The 18,191-nt window shown below is 34.5% G+C and overlaps 1 protein-coding gene across 1 annotated transcript in view; it reads left to right on the top strand.

Moving 5' to 3' along the window:
* The window catches only part of WDR64 (WD repeat domain 64), a gene marked incomplete at both ends in the record, with an annotated part of 144,767 nt that extends 134,720 nt beyond the window's left edge, over positions 1-10,047 (top strand). The window contains 4 exons of the mRNA XM_081298203.1: positions 1,928-2,033; positions 4,268-4,348; positions 5,132-5,236; positions 9,964-10,047. Of these exons, the coding sequence (XP_081154329.1) occupies positions 1,928-2,033; positions 4,268-4,348; positions 5,132-5,236; positions 9,964-10,047 (376 nt within the window). The remainder of the gene's footprint in view (positions 1-1,927; positions 2,034-4,267; positions 4,349-5,131; positions 5,237-9,963) is intronic.
* Positions 10,048-18,191: the final 8,144 nt, after the last annotated feature.

The raw sequence follows: 18,191 nt of genomic DNA on the forward strand, positions 1-18,191 counted from the left end.
TGGACATGAAGAATTGAAAGGTGAAAAGTCCACAACTTTTCAATAATTTTGCAACCCAGTAGAAGGGAGAAAGATGTGAACAAAAAGCTCTAATTCCATGAAATAGTGCTTTTAGGAACATCCAATTCTTTTTTCTTTGGTAGGGGTGGGGCAGGGGGGGAAAAGATTTACCACTGAACTACACCCCCATTTCTTTTTATTTTGCATTTTGAGATAGGATCTTGCTAAGTTTATTAGGCCTTTGCTAAATTGCCAAGGCTGATCTCAAACTTGAAATCCTCCTGCCCCAGCCTCCTGGGGGACTGGGATTGCAGGTGTGCTCCACTGCACCCAACTAGGAACATCCCATTTTTAATAACAGAAGGGTAAGTAGAATTTAACCAAAGACCAAATAGGCAATTGCCTAAAGAAAGGCACCAAATAATGAGAAACTGTGCTATAGTTTTTAAGCTTAGCTTTTAGCGGGTGTGTGGGAAGACATGATAGAAGATAAAGCTTGAAAAGTCTATAGGGAAAATGGACTTCTTTATGGGTAAGTTTAAAATTTTTAAGCTTTAACAGTATTCACTGTAACAGAATATAGAAGAGAAAAAGCAAGTGTAAAAAAAAAGAGAAGGGTTTGTTTTGGAACGTCCAGGTGCTTGTGGTACATCCAGGTGGAGGTATTTATTGAGCACTCAGATAAATCTGTATATCCTCAAAGAGGTCAAAGCGGTAAACACAGATTTTGAAGTCCTTTGCATAGCAGTCTTTTCAGTGTAGATAAGTCATGAAGGTCTTGTGTATTGATTGAGAAAAAGCAGAAAACTATGCGATAAACAAGAAACAGTCTCTAAAGAGTAGACCAAGAAAGAGACACTAGTGAAAACCTTGAGAAGGAACAGCTATGATGTTGAAAGCAAAAATATAAGTAAATAGTATAGTAGAAATCAAGGAAGGAGATAAGTGTTCTGTGAAGAAGTAGAGAAGGACACATTTATGGAATAAAGTAAATGCTGGGTGTGGCATAAAAAGGTCACTTATGACTCTAGAGGGTAACTTCAGTAAAGTGATTGGTGAAAATCACATAGCAATGGTTGAGAAATAAAAAGGAGATATGAGAAGATAATATAGAGTACTTTCAAAATTTTAGTTGTACAAATTTATGGGGTATAATGTCATAACTTAAGACATATTAAACAATGTTTTCTAATATGTGAATATGGGTCTTCATCATTATACCGTGAGATTTTTGAGCATAGATTCCTTGTTTTATAAATCCCTAGTTCTTATCTCTGAGCCAGCACCCAGCAGGAGCTCAAAAGATATTTGTGAAACAAAGAATGGAAACCATTACAAAGAGTGGGCATAAATGTAAATGGTAGATAAAGAAGTATGAAAAGGTACAGTGTATTTGGGTAAGCTAAATATGGGATCTGTGTACACATTGTGTTTACTATGAAATAATTTTGCTTTCCTGTAGCAAAATTGGCCTTATCTGTAGAGTAACTCCATCTCAGGATGTATTATTTATTGTCTTTTAAAAAATGTTTTTAATGCCTAGCTGTGAATTTCTAAATGTCTCCATAAGTTAGTTCTAACTCTAGGGGAAACTTCAGGTCACATAGAACTCAAGCACAGGATTTACACAAGAGGTTTTCCAGCCCTGCTATACAGGTCCCCCCCCCCACTCCCCATGATTATTTATGAACTTAATTACATGGAATGTTCCGGCAGAAAAGAAGACAATGTGGTTTTTCTAGAGGGAAATCTAAAAAGCTAAATGGAATAAGATTCAGGTGCAGACATAGTGTCATTAGTACTGTGCCATGAAAACCTAGAAATTGGAGACTGAAGAGGAAATACATAACTGGTATTTGTTTAGTTGACAGGACATATAAGGGACAGGTATGAAGTTAACTTTCTTTTTTTGTATCTTTGTATGCAGATGGAGAAAGATGAGCTCAATGTCATTACTTTTCAAACGCACACCTCCCAAGCCCTTTGAAGTGGAACAGGATTTTAAGTTTTTCAAGGCTCTTTCTTCTCCAAAGGTAGCTAAAAACAAAACAAAACAAACAAACAAACAAACAAAAAAAAAAAAAAACACACACACACACACAACAAAGCAAAAAAAACCAGAAAACTTTAACTGAAAAAAATTACTTTCCAGAATTTATAAAGATCTAAAAATGAATGAGAAAAAACAGTCCAATTAAAAATGGTTGAAAACTTGAATAAATTCTTTACAAAATAAAAAAAATCCAATAAACATGAAAATATACTTATTCTTATTAGTAAACATGGGAGTGCACATCAATAATTTTATGGGATACCACTTAGACCTACCAGGTTGACAAAAATAAAAAAGTCTCATGATACTCACTATAATCAGAACACTAATCTGCCGATGGTGATGGTGTTATTTGATAGAACCACATGGAAGAACAACATGGCATTTTTAAATGTGTAATGTTGAAAATAGTCATGCCCTATTAAATATATTCCCTGGGGAAATTTTTGAATATGTGCTTGGGGACAGGAATAAGTACAGCTCAGAGGAATATTCTTTGTATCTGAAAGAAATTTAAATAGTTGTCAACAGTGTAATGGGCAAATAAGTTATAGCATATTCGTAAATCATTTTAGTATACAACAGTGAAAGTAAATGTACTAGCTTAACACTTACCTTCATGGATGAGTGAAACATTACTGAATGAGAGAAGTTTTATATGAGTATTTACATATTGATTCAGTTTATGTAAAAAGAAAAGAAAGAGCAAAACTAAAAAATATTGGTTTGGAAAAAGCAATAAGGTGCCAAACATGGTGGTACACATCTGGGATCTCAACAACTCAGGTGAAGCAGGGGAATCACAAGTTTGAGGCCAGCCTCAGCAACTTAGTGAGGCCCTAAGTGACTTTGTAAGACCCTGTCTCAAAATAAAAAAAATAAAAAGGGCTGGGGATGTGGCTCAGTGGTTAAGTACCTCTGGATTCAATATCCAGTATATTCCCCCACTCCGAAATAAAGCATATAAGGTAAAATTATATAAAAATAAAAGCAAGTAAATCAAACACATGAAATTCAAGATAATCATCAATGTCTGAAATGTAGATCAGGAAAGAGGCCAGGGAACTGCAGTCTGAAGATTTCAAAGTTGAGGGTATAATTCCAATTTGTAGAGCAGGCCAGTGGGTTTATTATATCAATATTCTTTTACACTATCTACTTCATACTTAATAAATATTTAATACCTTTCATTTTTTTTTTCTAAAACCCTACCTTTCTGTTCAAATAGGACTCAGATTTTTTTTTCCATGAAGACAGAGTGATAGGTAGGGCAGACACAGGCTGTGGAGTCCAACAGACTTAAGTATAATTTTAGATAAGTTATTTTATTCATCTTTTATTTTGAAAATCCCTCAATAAGTTGTGTGAAGATTGAGAAAATATATACCAGGAACATTTTAAATTCTCAATAAAAGTGAGTTCCACTTTCCCCTAAGACTCCAAGCTTTCCAATCTTTCTCTTCATGTCTTATGATCTGTTTAGTTAGCATGTTCTACATTGAATTACAATTATTTATATCCTTGTCTTTACTTCCCACTTCTACTACTAACTCATAGCTCTTTATGGGCATAACATGTAACAGATACTCAGTTTTGTGGAATAGGATTGAAATAGTGCAACCTAGAAATAGAGGCAATATTCATCCAATATAGAAATAAATATTTAAAAAAAAAACAGTTAACAACTGAGACATTGAATAAATTTGGGGTTTTAAAAGGGCTAATAGAGCCCTTGAAATAATAATAGAGCCCTTGAAATACTCACGTTCAACATGAAAATTTTGACCACATTCTCACCAATATTATGAGCCTTGCCAACTTCTTACTTGATTAGGTAGTAAAATAAAAAAGAATCAATGCTAAATTTGAGTTGAAATGCATTTCACTTAGGATTCTCTGATTGTCATCAGCAATCTTGTTTTGCCCATTTCTTTTCATTCTTAGTTATGTAATATTAATCTATTCACTTATTTTCAGTCAATTCCCTTTTGTCTTGTTGTTACTAGTAATAAGAATATAATGGTACTAAATCTTATATTCGCTAACACTTGGCTATCTATATGATCTCCTTTGATTCTTGCAATCAGTGGGCAAGGAAAGAACTTGCTAAGATCATGCAGCTAGTAAGAGTGACGGAGTCAGGGTCTGAACCAGGTGTTTTGCTACTGATGGAATGCACCCTTTTCACAAAACATTCATTCCTTTGTTTTACAGATTCACAGACACGCCTTAGAAGGTTTCATGACTGAGAACAGAGAGGCTGGAATTGTTTTTGGTTCTCTTCCTATATACAGGGTGAGTTGGGGCATTTTGTAGAGCTGGAGAAGTAACAAAACAATAAAAAGCTGACTTCTTGTTTCTCACCCTGCACTATCAAGCAAGGTTGGGGGAAATCACATCCCTAAACCCACTTATGTTTCCATCAACAGCTGATGTCCAGTCCCAGAAACCTTGAGTTTTGGGTGTCAACAGCTTGAATCACTTATCTCTACCATTCCACATGGTAGCTATTTTGAATTTTACCTTAGTGGCTCTTCATCATCCACAGGATAAAATCTTGGCATATAGACTTATGATCCAGTCTCTGCCAGAATTATTTGCCCTCATTTTGATAACATTCTCATCATACTCTGCAGGCTAGAGCCTGCCAAATAACTTTCTATGCATTAAACATCACTGATCTATCACCTCTATCACACTGTGCCTGTGCTGTCCTCTAAGATTCACCCAACCCTTTTCTTTCAAATCTCTACTTTCAAGTGTCCACCTCAGGTTACCTGTGTTAAAGAACTAATTAATGAACCTAAGAAATAATAAACCAAAGAACAAATATTTCAACTTAGTATCAACTTGAATCTTAAATGCTATTTATCTTTTCCAAGGATATGTTCGTTTTAATAGGTGTCAAAGATTTAAGCAATAGATGATGCTAATAGTAAACCATTAAGAATTAACAGTGGGCAATTGGGAAGAGGGGTCTTGTTGAAGTGTGGTTCTCCCCGTCACTTCCCACTCGAGAATTCACATTATGGAATTTATCACATTAAGTACGTCTGACTCTTTGTTTATGACTTACAGGTAACAAGCCCCACTAGTTTAAGATTCCTTCCACTCATTGGTTCAGAAGCACAAAAGGAATCCTCAGATGGAAAGAAGAAGGGAATTCATGTTCAACATGAAAAAGTAAGTTAGTACTAACTCCACAGTTGATTCTACTTCTACAGTTTATCCCCTTTGTTTGGTTTTTAATTATTAATTATTTTTCTGTTCCTAGAAACATACCTTCTAGGCCTAAAATTATTTCTGTTCATACTTTTTTACTGAATATTGCAGATCTATGTGTCTTAGATCAGTGCAATGGAAATCATGAATTTTTTTGGATAGAGAGGACAAAAAATCAAATAGAACCTGGGAGCTTGAGTGAATGAAGCTCTGCTAGTGCTTCAAAACTGAAATTATTCACTGAGCTGTTTTAGAAGCTAGGCAACTTGATACAACAGTCAAACACTGAACATCCATCATTGCTTCATTTTATTTATTTTTATTTTCTGCAGTGCTGGGAAAGGCACCCAGAGCCTTGTGCATGCTACATACTTTGCTTCTTAATCTAATTGCACCTATAAGATGGAGCCATGGCTTCAGTCAGCTTCTGGCTCTCCAGCAAGAAATTTTCCCATGTATAAACAGGAAAAACATAAAATGCTTCACAGTTTACAATGTATCTTTATATATGATTCTTTTAATTTTCACAATAAGTTCAAAGAAAATGTTAGTTCCATCCTAGATCTGGGGAAGAAAAACAGGATCCTAAAGCAAGATCAAGTGACTTGCCAACTATCACATGCTAATTAAGTGATAAGCTGAGGTTTTTTTCACTCTACATGTCATGCTCATTTTTAGTAGATTAATGGTCTGTACAAATCAAACCTTATTCCTTATCCACTAGTTCTAGAAGCTTGCATGGGTCTGACTTAATCTGTTGTGATTTATATTTAGTGATTCAAATATATCAAACACTAAGAGGAAGATCTAACAGCACATGGTGGTTTTTATACAGCCCTTGCCATGAAGTCAGATTAAAAACAGAAAGAAAATAATTTTTATTATCCACACCTAATTCAATAACAGATAACAAACAGAATGACAACAACACAACAGTTTTTAAAAGCATTAAACATGTTTAAAATTAAGTAAAATTAATTAACATGGGAAATTTTACCATAATTTTGTTAGCTTGTGTACTTAAGGATATTAGGAGTGCTTCCTAGTAATTATTAATTCTGCCAATTTTTCCAGTGAGAGCTTTCGGCAATAGAAGAGTTTTCTATAAAAATAGTACTATTACTTGGAATTGTCTTAAGTAATGGGTGAAACATCATCATATAAATAATATAAAACTAAAAGACAATAAAAAAAAAAAACATTATTTGTGCTGGGCATGGTGACCCACACCTGTAACCCAGTTAATCAGGAAGCTGAGACAGGAGGATTGCAAGTTTCAGGCCAGCCTGGGCAGTTTAGTGAGACCATATCTCAAAATAAAAATAAAAAGATTGGATGTAGCTTAGTGGTAGAGCTCTTGCCTAGTATGTGCAAGGTCATGGGTTCAATCAATAGAACTGAAAACAAAGCAGAACAAAACTGTTCTGGCTTAAATGAAGAAAAGAATTAAGCATGGTTAATGGGTTGAAATTAGTTTCCAAAATAAAATTAAACTTGTTTTCAGAAAATTGTGTACTTAAAAGAGGACAACAAAATCTGAAAACCAAAACAGATTAAAGCCACCAGTGTGTTGATTTTCTGCAACTTGAGGAAGCCAAACAGCCTAAGTATGAAAATGGTGGATGAAATCAAATCAATAAACAAACACCCAATACCTAGTCTCATAAGAAACATTTCTAGGAAGGTGGGCATAAAGTGCCCTCAGAAAGTTTGGATTCAAGATTTCAATTTAGTGAAATAAACATTTATGGAATACCCTAAAAATTCTATCATGTGCTTGGCAGTGTTAAAGCCACCAGAAATCTATTCACAGATCAGGAAGCTCACAGCACAAAGCAGAGAAAGTACTATGAAAAAAGTCCAATAACAGACATCCTCATTTCTTGTGACTTCCTATTTTAAAATATAGAAATGCTGGCTCCAAGTACTAACTTCTGTAAATGGTTTATAAATTTCCTGCAAATGAAACTACAAAATTATAAAATACTAATCATAATATAGGAAAACAAATTAGAACACATATTATATTCCTTTTCAAAAAGTTTAAATGTGGAAACAGAGAGGAAGAATGTGAACTTTGTGAAATGCAACCCATTTCCAAAATTGTAGGCACATATCCAATCATAGAAAAATTATTTAAGTGAAAGATGGTATATATTATATATATATATATTATAGCATATTCATAGTTTTTCCAAAGAATATATAATGACAGAGGATTTCTCATGATTTTATTTTAGGTGAAAAATTATAACTCAGTAATATTTTCAACTATAATGGCTAATATTTATTTTCAAATTAGTATGCCAGGTACAATACTGTGCACTTGACATGTAGTCTTTCACATAATCTTTGCAACAACTCTTTGAAGTAGTTACAATTATCAGACTCATTTTACAATTGAGAAAACTGAAGCACAGAACATAAGTAATTTATCTAAGATCCCAAAAGAACCCAATAATTGAGCTGGGGTTTAAACCCAGAAGTTTGATTTTAGAGCCTGGATATTTAAATATAATACAATACAATTCAGAGAGAGATGAGCTGCTAGTCTCTCCTGACCAGAATAATCTTCTTAGAGTGTACAAATAATGAACATTAAGAATCCCTTCCCATCACTCTCTTTCCCTTCTCCCAGCTTGATTTTTCTCTGTTGCTCTGATGAATTTTTTTAAGACATTTTCCATGGCATCTTCTTTTTTTTTTTCCTTAAAAATCATTCATTTTTTTTTTTTCTCACTGGAATGAAAATTCCATGAAGGCAGAAACTTGGTCTTACTTATTCTGTCCTGTAAAACATCTAGAATAGACTTGACACAAAAGAGACACCGAAAAAAGTTGCTGAATATAATAATGAGTTTTTATTAACCCCAAATTCCTAACAAGAGGAATTCACAAATTCCCATCACTAGAAATTAGGATCTTCAAAAGTCTAAACTATAAAAATATAAATATTCTTTAGAGGCAACATTCTAATCCTGTTACCTATTATTAACAAACGCCTTAAAGAGCTACTGGGAATAGGAGCAAGAATGCATTTGGGAAAGTCAGAGTGGTCAGGCACTAGGAATGTCTGAAAGAGGAGTTTGGGGCACCGTGGGCACACTGCATCCCTCCAGGTCTCTTAAGGCTAACTCTGCTGGACAGTATGTATTAACTGAGTGGCAGGTCAGGGAGGGCTTGCCTCATTATTTTCCTATTTTCCTCATTCCCCATGAAAATCAAAAGTTGCCTTGAGCTGGAAGTGGTGGCCCACACCTGTAATCCCAGTGACTCCAGATACGGAAGCAGGAGGATCAGTTGGAGGCCAGCCTCAACCACTTAGCAAAACTCTCGGTAACTTAGCAAGAACCTGTCTCAAAATTAAAAGGTCTGGGGATGTAGCTCAGTGGCAAAGAGCTTCGGGATTCAATTTCCAGTGAGAAGGGAGGTGAGAGTTAGAGACATAAGGGAACAGAGATGCCAGGACTTCATAAACCTGAATCAAGGTTCTAAAGTGATGTATTATATCTAATTTAAGAACTGTGTCCTTTACTGAAGGGAAATTTGTATATCAAAACACTTTTTAAACCAAATGTTTTTTTTTTTTTTCTTTAGCAAATTTACTTCCAAAAATTAAGTCTAAAGAAATAAGGGCAGGGGCTGTAGCTCAGTAGCAGAGCGCTTACCTTGCACGTCTGAGGCACTGGGTTCGATCCTCAGCACCATATAAAAATAAACAAATAAAATAAAGGTATGCTGTCCATCTACAACTACCAAAAATAGTTAAAGAAAGAAGGAAGTTGTAGCAGGCGTATGTTTTAGTTAGTAAATTTTATTTTAAAAAGATAAAAGAAATACAAAAAGGAAAATATAAGAAGGACCCATGCAGCTTGGGAAGTTCCTTTAGCTTGGTTTCAGTAGAGTGATTTTGGGTACTAAGCCTCCTAACCTTGTCTCTGGGGAGCAAGAGGAGCAGGCACATGACCTACTAGTGTCTAAGCCTAAAGAATCTTTGAGTGATTGAATCTGGACTTTAGTAGTTTATTGTTTTTGTTTTACCTTATAATTCGCCTCTTTTTTTTCCTTCTGTCTTCTTTACAATAGATCATAACATTAAGTTGATGTGTGTTGCAAAATCATATAACCAAGCCTTTCAAAATTTCTATATGGTGTCAATTTTAAATGCTGGTTGGACATTAGTGATAAAATTAGATATTTCTTAATACAAACTAAATTAAACTAAATGAATTTAAAGTTTCATCTTTTTTTTCTTCCAAAAATATCCAATTCAAAACCAACTCATTTTTCTCATTTGTGTGATCATCACTTGATTTTATTTTCCTACTGGTCAGCAGAATCTGATGTTACTAAGATTAATTATTAATTAGCTAAGTTTGTTTTAACTAAACCTTCCCATGTTTCTCAGTTGAGCCCTAGAGTGGATAACTGTCCAGTTAAAGTAGGTTTAAAACTTCTCACTTCTATTCTTCTACTATACCCTTGTTCTACTTCCTACTTGTAGTATTCTTTTGTCTGGAGACACATTGGAATGTGAAGTAAATGACTACACACACACACACACACACACACACACACACACACCAGGAGGATTAAAAACTTTCTGTACTGATGAAACTTGAACTTGACTCTGGAAAATCGTTTGTTCTGTAATCTAGTTATTAAATAACATGCCCTTTATTTCACAGGGAGGACGGAAGAGAAGTTTGAAAAAAAATTTAGTGCCACAAATCAATCTGGCTTCTTCCTTCTTCCCAGCCATGCCCAAGTAAAGAGGAAATTCAGAATTGGCTGCTGCACATAAAATGACAAGGTCTGGATGATACCCTGGTCTTATTTCAGAATAAGAATGAAAGTCCACCAGAGTCACTGGTCTCTGGATCCTCAGACCATCCTGTTGCTGACGATTGCTTTGGGAGCTTTAGTGACCTCAGCTCTGAGTATCAAGCAGGTGACAAGCAGCCAGTTCACCGATGTCTTTCATACATCGAAATCCATTTAAGGAATAGGAGATGCTTCCTGTTTAGTATTAACAAAATTAAATACACAGAAACAAACGAAAGCAATAGCATAGAGAGATCTAAAATAATATAGTTATCTATGACTCGCTTTATACCTTCTATCATATGCACCATAGTTTATAAATGAGAATTATTATCAGAATGTATGCAGGCAGAGGCAAATTATATGTCACATTTTATGGTATATGAAGAGAATTATTATTAAAAAGAAAAATGTGACAATCAAGCCTCTAGTTATTTGTCTTCTTCATTTAGAGAAATGTTTTCTGATAGAAAATATTCAGTTTCTAAGGTAAAGACAAATTATTTACATTTAGTTTGGAAATTAGTACAGATAAAGAGAACTTAAATGGTATCTAAACTTTCTGGGGTTCGTCTTTTATTAATTAGTTGATTTTGGTATTTGGACTAAATGATCAATGTTACTCGTTGGTATGCATAAAGAAAGAAAACATCAAAACTTTATCAGTAATGAATCAGATTTTAAATAAGTCAAAATCATGAACAAAGTATCAGAATTTTGAAGGCTGAGAATTAGCTGACCTCTTCAGAAAAAAAAAATAATTCTGAGAGCTAAATTTAAAAAGTAGCCTAATAGTCTGCTTTTCCCAAAGCACCAGACCACTTGGGTAAGAAAAAATTGTGGTCTGTTCCTTGGTAATATCGTTTCAAATTTATAACAGATTTTATAATTCTTAAAATCCCAAAGTGTTTGGAAAACTAAAGAAATTTGTTATTCACATAAATTCTATGTTTATAAACATTTCTTTTTGTTTGTGAACTGAAGTTCTCTGAAGAAACCACATCTATGTTGAAAAGCCTGCAGACTGTGTGACCTTGGCTGACCAGAACATTGTGATTGTGAGAGATGGGATGTTGCAGATCAAGAGCCAAAGTTATCTTGGACTGTCTTTGGTCCCTTCTAATACCATTTACTATCAACCTTTGTATCTGACCTAGCATCATGTGGCCATTAGATTAAACTCTTAGAATGTATAGCTAAGCTTGACAGACCTCTAGTCTCCACCAACTCTAAAGCTAAAATTCCAGTAACACTTGAAACCCATGGAAGAGATTGCTTGCCTTGCTGTAGCTTGTCCCTGAGGCTCCTACCAATGTGATTGGTAAGTGCATTGATTTATGGCTTTCTCTTTTTTTTTGTTATATGACTATAAAATTTAATGTAACCTCTTCCCTGGTAGAATATAGCATTCAGAGAAACTTGCATTTGTATTATTTGGCCATGGTCACTCTAATTTGGCTCAGCATAAAGTATTTTTGCTGGTGTGGTAGCCCACTCCTTCAATCTCAATGACTCAGGAGGCTGACGCAAGAGGATCACAAGTTCGAGACCAAACTAGGGAACGCAGCAAGACCCTGTCTCAAAATAAAAAAATAAAAAGACTGGGGATGTAGTTCAATAGTAAAGCTCAATTCCAAGTACTAAATAAATACATAAAGTACTTTCTTATTTCCTTTAAATCAGAGTTGTTATTTTATACTGTGTTCATTTAGACATTTAATTTTTGTTGCTAATAAGAATGTGGTGATTTCTCCTACTGCTTTTCTTTATCTTCTAGCTTTTTTCTTTATATATTTTAATTTCACTAGAAACTTAAGTACCAAGAGAAAAATACTGAACATTAACATTTTAAAGTTTTGTTTTGGGGGGTTTTGTTTTGTTTTTTTCTAGTATAGGGGTACTCCATCACTGACTTACATCCCAGCCCTTTTTATTTTGAGACAGGATCTCGCTAAGTTGCCAAGCCTAACCTCAAACATGTGATCCTCCTGCCTCAACCTCGTAAGTAGCTAGGATTACAGGTGTATGCCAACACAGCAGGCTAAAATTTGTTGAAAAAATTTGTTGATGTGTATAATTTACTCAAATACAAAGATACTCTAGAAAAAGAGTACTAGTTAGAGAACATCAACTACCCTTAACTCCTAAGTAAACCAATTTTTTTAAAAAAATCTAAAACTTAAACTTCTAAGAAGTTAATAGAGATGATTTATTTTCTTTCTTTTAGTTTCAGTTGTAAAAAAGGATACTTTATTTACTAAAACAAGACAAAGTTAACTACTTTGCCAAGAACTTAATCCCTTTAAGATGACATTCAAGGGCCCAAATTAATATCTTCCACCCATTTTGCCAGAGGAATTCACTCTCAAAATCCCTTTAACAGAAATAAACAATTTCTTGATCCCTTTAAGATTTAAAAACCTTTCAACATTTTTTTTTGTTATATAAGTGATTTACTTTCAAAAATGATATTATACATAATTATGTAGCTAGAATTTTTAATGATACACATAATATAGAGAAAACTTTGCCCTTTCTTTCTTCTCTAAAATTGTAGACTGATTAACCATTGTTAAAGGGCATGATTTTTTGACATCAGATTTAAAATATTTTATCACATCGTACTTAGGGTGGAGTTAGAATGTTCACTAAAATATAGGATAATGAGTTCTGCATCAGGTAATGGTGAAGTAGGTAATTTGGACAAATCACACCCCCTGAGGACAACTAGAATTGTGAAACATTTCTTTGAAGGCATTTGAGAGTAAATACATTGACAAAGTATGAACATGACAGATTCTGGGGGAAAACTTAGGCTGAGGATTGTCACCCCAACTTTTGAAGCCAGTTTTCAGCAATGCAAGTATGTACTTGTTCCAGAAGAGAAGATTAAGAAGCTGAGAAGCTGAAATAGTAATTAGGGCAAAGGGCTGAGTCCCTCTTACTTTGCATTGGGTTCCAAAGAACTTCATCCTAGAAATATGGGTGAAACATAGGCAAACAGATCTTTGCTAGGGACTATATAGTTCAGCTTCTAATCATTGCAAACCCTGAAATTGGATGAAGGTAATTCTAGATTGATGGAGCCCCCAAATGCCTGCAGAAGCAAAGATAAATATGAGGAAAGATGAAGATAATTTAGTCCTCAAGTTATCTTCATTCCAAATGTACATTTGACCCACTATAAAATATTACTTGGTGCATGAGGAGACAAGACAGTGAAAATCAGAACTAAGGAAAAAAAAAAAAAACAGTTCACAAGATTTACCAGATAGATCGACTTTAAAACAACTAGCACTGAAAAAGAAAAGCAAAAATTAAACTATGCTCAGCATATTGGAGTATATAAAAACAAGAATTGGAATTTCAACAGAGAATTAGAAATTATTGATAAGAACTAAATGGAAATCCTAAAACAACAAAAAATGAGAAAAACTTACTCCAAGGATATAACAATAGTCTGATAAAAGAGAAAATCAGTGAACTGAAAAATATTTTAGAAGGAAATGTCCATAATGAATCATTAAGAGATGAAAAATAGGAGTTAAAAAAAAGAGGTGAGATAGTAAGAGTAATACATCTCAGAAGAAAATGAAAGAATAGGGTTTTAGCAATATACCAACTGTTTTTCAATACCTAATAAATGGGGCTGGGGTTATGGCTCAGTAGTAGAGCACTTGTCTACCATGCGAGAGGCACTGGGTTCGATTCTCAGCACCACAGAAAAATAAATAAATAAAGGTTCATCCTCAACTTAAAAAAAAACTAATAAAAGCCACTAGTTCACAGATTCAGAAAGTATCATAAGCTTTAGGTAGAGTAAATAAAATTAGTAAAAATGAATGTACATCTACATACTTCATAGTAAAGTTATTGAAACATTATGGAAGAAATAAGAGAGGATTTGCCTTTAGAGGCAAATTGTCTTCCTGAATAACGCAAGTAAAGTAGAAATGGGAAGAGGACCAGGAAACAGAGTGATATACTCATACTTCAGAAATAAAATAAAAGCTAACCAATTGTTAATCAAAACAAAGGACAGTTAAATGTCATATGAGGTTTTGACAAACAAAAACCAAGAGAATCAATCATAGTAGATGCACATTAAAGTACTGAAGAATATTCTTTAGCAGGAGGGAAACAACTGGGGAGTTCAGAGATATAAAAAAGATGGAAAGCAATAAGAGTGGAAGATCTGTGGATAAACTAAACACAGATGATAAAATTGATACAAAAGAGATATAAAAGTGGGGAGGAAAATAAACACAGTTCTCTAAGGCTCTTCATTGCTTGGGAGAAGGTAAAAGAAATAATAATCCAACTCTAATAAGTCAGGGATATGTATTATAATATCTATGTTAACCACTAAAGATAACAATATATATGACTATATATATTGTGGCTATGGCTCAGCAGTAGCACACTTGCCTGGCACGTGTGAAGCACTGGTTTAGAACTCAGCACCACATATAAATAAATAAAATAAAGGTCTATCAACAATTAAGAAAAAAACTTGATCTAAAAGAAAACATGAAAAGGTGGGACAAATAGAAAATACATAGAAACTTGGTAGATTTAATTCTAAATATATCATAAATATGAAACATTTGATAGGTCTTCAAATTAAAAGACATAAAATTGTGTTGTCAGAATGGATAAAATAATGCAAAACTCAACAATATATCGTAACAATGCTAATATATAAGGACACCAAACTATTGGAGATAAAATGATGGAAAAACATTTATAATACAAAAGCTCACCAGGAAAAAGGTGGCATGTATAATACAAAAGCTACAGAAATATGAAAGTATACGTTAAGAAAATAAGAATCTTCACACTAGTTTTATTCATAATAACTCAAAACTGGAAAAAAGTCTACTTCCCATCAACAGAAGGATTACTAAACAAACTGTAATATTGTGACACAACAGACTACCCCCTACAATTATAAGGAATAAAATACTAAGTAATGTATATATTAACATGGATATGTAACTGGCCTAAGGGCAAGGGTCCCCAGGGAGTTCTAGGTCCAGGTTCTTGGCATGCTGAGCAAAGAACTGAGCAAGAGGTTGGCTGAAAAGCCAGAGGTTTGTTGAAAGCAAAAGAAAACACTCTTGGAGAACAGAATGTGCCTAGCTGAGAAGAAGATCAAGGCCCTGTCTACACAGTGAAACTGACTTTTGTTGGGCTCTGCTAGATCGCCCCTTTCTCCCGTGAAGATCTAGGTTTGATTGGCACCTTTATTGACAGCTGAATTTGACATAATGTCTTCTCTATTGTCCAGGCATTTCCTTTTCCCCTAGAAAATGCACAGAGGGAGAGCAAACTGCAATGCTGATAACCTTAAGTAGCGACAAGTTTATTTTGGGTCAGTCCCTCTGGCTCTGCACATGCCCAAGATCTGGGACCTTTCCTTTAGGGTCTTAAACTCCCCTTGTTGTCATCTATCTTACTCCCTTTAACCACAAGAGGCCCAAGTTTCCCCTCACAGGAAGATGCTGGGTGAGGATGAGGGGCCCTAGCCCTTCCCATGCCCTCTCTTACCTAACAGATCCATCGTAAGAGCATAAGTCATAGAAGTTTTGAGAAAGAGATGAGTACTTTATTATTCCATTCTTATGAAATTCCATAACAAGTAAAGTGAATCTTTGGTTAAAAATTAAAACAATGGCCTCTCACACCTACTCCCTCCATTGTGATACTCTCTGCCATGAGGTCCTCATCAGAGCTGACCTGAAGCCAGCACCAGGTCTTTGAACCTACAGAACTAAGAAAAGTCAGATGAATTATCTGGTGAATGACAGGAAAAATTCTATAAATCTGACATTATTTCTTTTTCTTCTGAGGAAAGCCTGGTTCTGTGTAATTATTGAGCTACACTGTGAAGGGAACACAAGCTGTAAATTGGCAAGAAACTCTTTTAAATCCGATCTTGATACTGGTGTAAGTGATGCTGGTGATAGATAGGGTTAAGATTCAGTTTCAGATCAATTTAGTGCAGAATTTGAAGTTGGATTTTTCAACTCAGAAGACTATAGCCTCAGTGAAGGACAAGAACTCTCAGATAAAGATGATGAGATATATTGAGTTTCTGTCTAGCTGGTATGAAGAAGATCCTGAGGTTTCCTTAGTTGACTAATAGAAGCATACTTCAGGTGGTGAAATGAAAATCCCCTTCCACACATTGCCACAGATATTGGGTTTTTCTTGAGAAATGGCTTCCCTAAAATAGAGGGGAAAAATAAAGTAGAAATTCCCCAGAAGGCAAATTAGAAAATAGCACATGAAAGAAGTTGAGTGCCCCTGAATTCAATCCCTGGTACCAAATAAATAAATAAAAATAAATAAATTCCCCAGTATCCCCCTTTCCCTCCCCCTCTTCCCTCCTGCTGAACCTCTTCCTCTACTTTAGTCTTTTTGCTTCCAGATGTCAAGAGATCCTCTCCCACCTTTCTTTTTTCTTTCTTCTCTCTTAACTTTCACTTATGAGAGAAAATATGATGACTCTTGATTATCTGTGTCATAATGCTCTCAAGTTCCATTCATTTTTCTGCAAATGACACAATTATTATTCTTTAAGGCTGAATAAAAATATATTGTGTATATGCCACATTTTATTTATCCATTATCTGTTTGCAGACACCTAAGCTGGTTTCAGAGGTTGACTATTGTGCATTGAGCCATTATAAACTTGGTTTTGCATGTATTATTATAGTAAGCTGACTTTAATTCTTTGGGGTAAATATGAATGAGTATAGCTAGAATATATAGTGTTTCCATTTCTAGTTTTGGAGGCAACCTCCATACTGATTTCCATAGTGATCATACTAATTTACAATCCCACCAACAATGTATAAGTGATCCTTTTCCCCAACAGTCTCTCAGTCATTTATTTTTATTTGTATTCTTGATGACTGCCATTCTAACTGGAGAAGAAATTTCAGTATAGTTTTGATTTGTGTTTTCCTAGTTGCTAAAGATACGGAACATTTTTTTTTCATGTATTTGTTGTAGGTCATGACTCTTCTCAGGATGAACTCAGGATTCCAAGAAGGCAAGAACAGAAACCATATGATCTCTTGAAGTTTAGGCCGAGAGCTCACCCAACGTCTTATCTGCTGTACTGTATTAGCCAAATTAAGCTACAAGTCAAATTCCTACTCAAAGAAGTAGGACAATAGTCATAATACAAAGTTGAGTATGCATACAAAAATAGGAGGAATTTATGGCTGTTTTTCTATTACTTACCACACTCCTTGTGATATGGTTTGTTCCCCAAAGGTTCGTGTGCTATAAGCTTGGTCCCCTATATGTGGTATTGAGGTGGTGGCACAGTAAGAGGTGGGGCCTAATGGGAGGTATCTAGGTCATGGGGACTCTAAGCTATCTCCTGGAAGCGGATCTGGTCTAATGGGCCTAGATTCGTTGTACGAATGAGTTTTTATAAGGAAACCCCATGCTTCCCATGAGTCTCTCCTCTATATTGAGTGATTTCCCTTTTTGCTTTTTGCTTCCTTGCCACTCTCACCAGATGTGAAGCTGTTTGGACTTTTTAACAACTAAAATAGTTAGGCAAATAAATTGTATTTTTTAAAAGAAAGCACCTAGCCTCAGATATTTTGTGATTGTAACAAAAAAATTGACTAAGATACTCCTCAAATATTTCTTTAAATTCATTGTAATCCTAATAACAATCTCACTATTTTTTCCTTTAATTTGACTTGGCAGGTTGATTATAAAGTTTACTTAAGAATATAAAAAGTTTTCATATATTAGCTAGGATACTCTTGAAGATGAAGAAGGATAGATTTGCTTAGTTATATATCAAGATAATAGAAAGCTACAGTATGATAATTGGCATAAGTATAGATAGAGCTGTGGAATAGAGTAGGAAGCACAGAAAGCAACCCTCACATATCTAGATGTTTGATTTATAGCCTAGGCAGCACTGCAGCACAATATAAAACGGGTTATCTCTTCTGTCTATGGTACTGAGAGAATTGATTATCTATATTTAGAATATTCGCTACCTTACACCATGCATAAAAATGACATATAATTCTAAATGTAAAAGGAAAACATATGA

Source organism: Spermophilus citellus (assembly GCF_964194105.1).
Source record: "Spermophilus citellus genome assembly, chromosome: 6".
NCBI classification, from domain to species: Eukaryota; Metazoa; Chordata; class Mammalia; order Rodentia; family Sciuridae; genus Spermophilus; species Spermophilus citellus.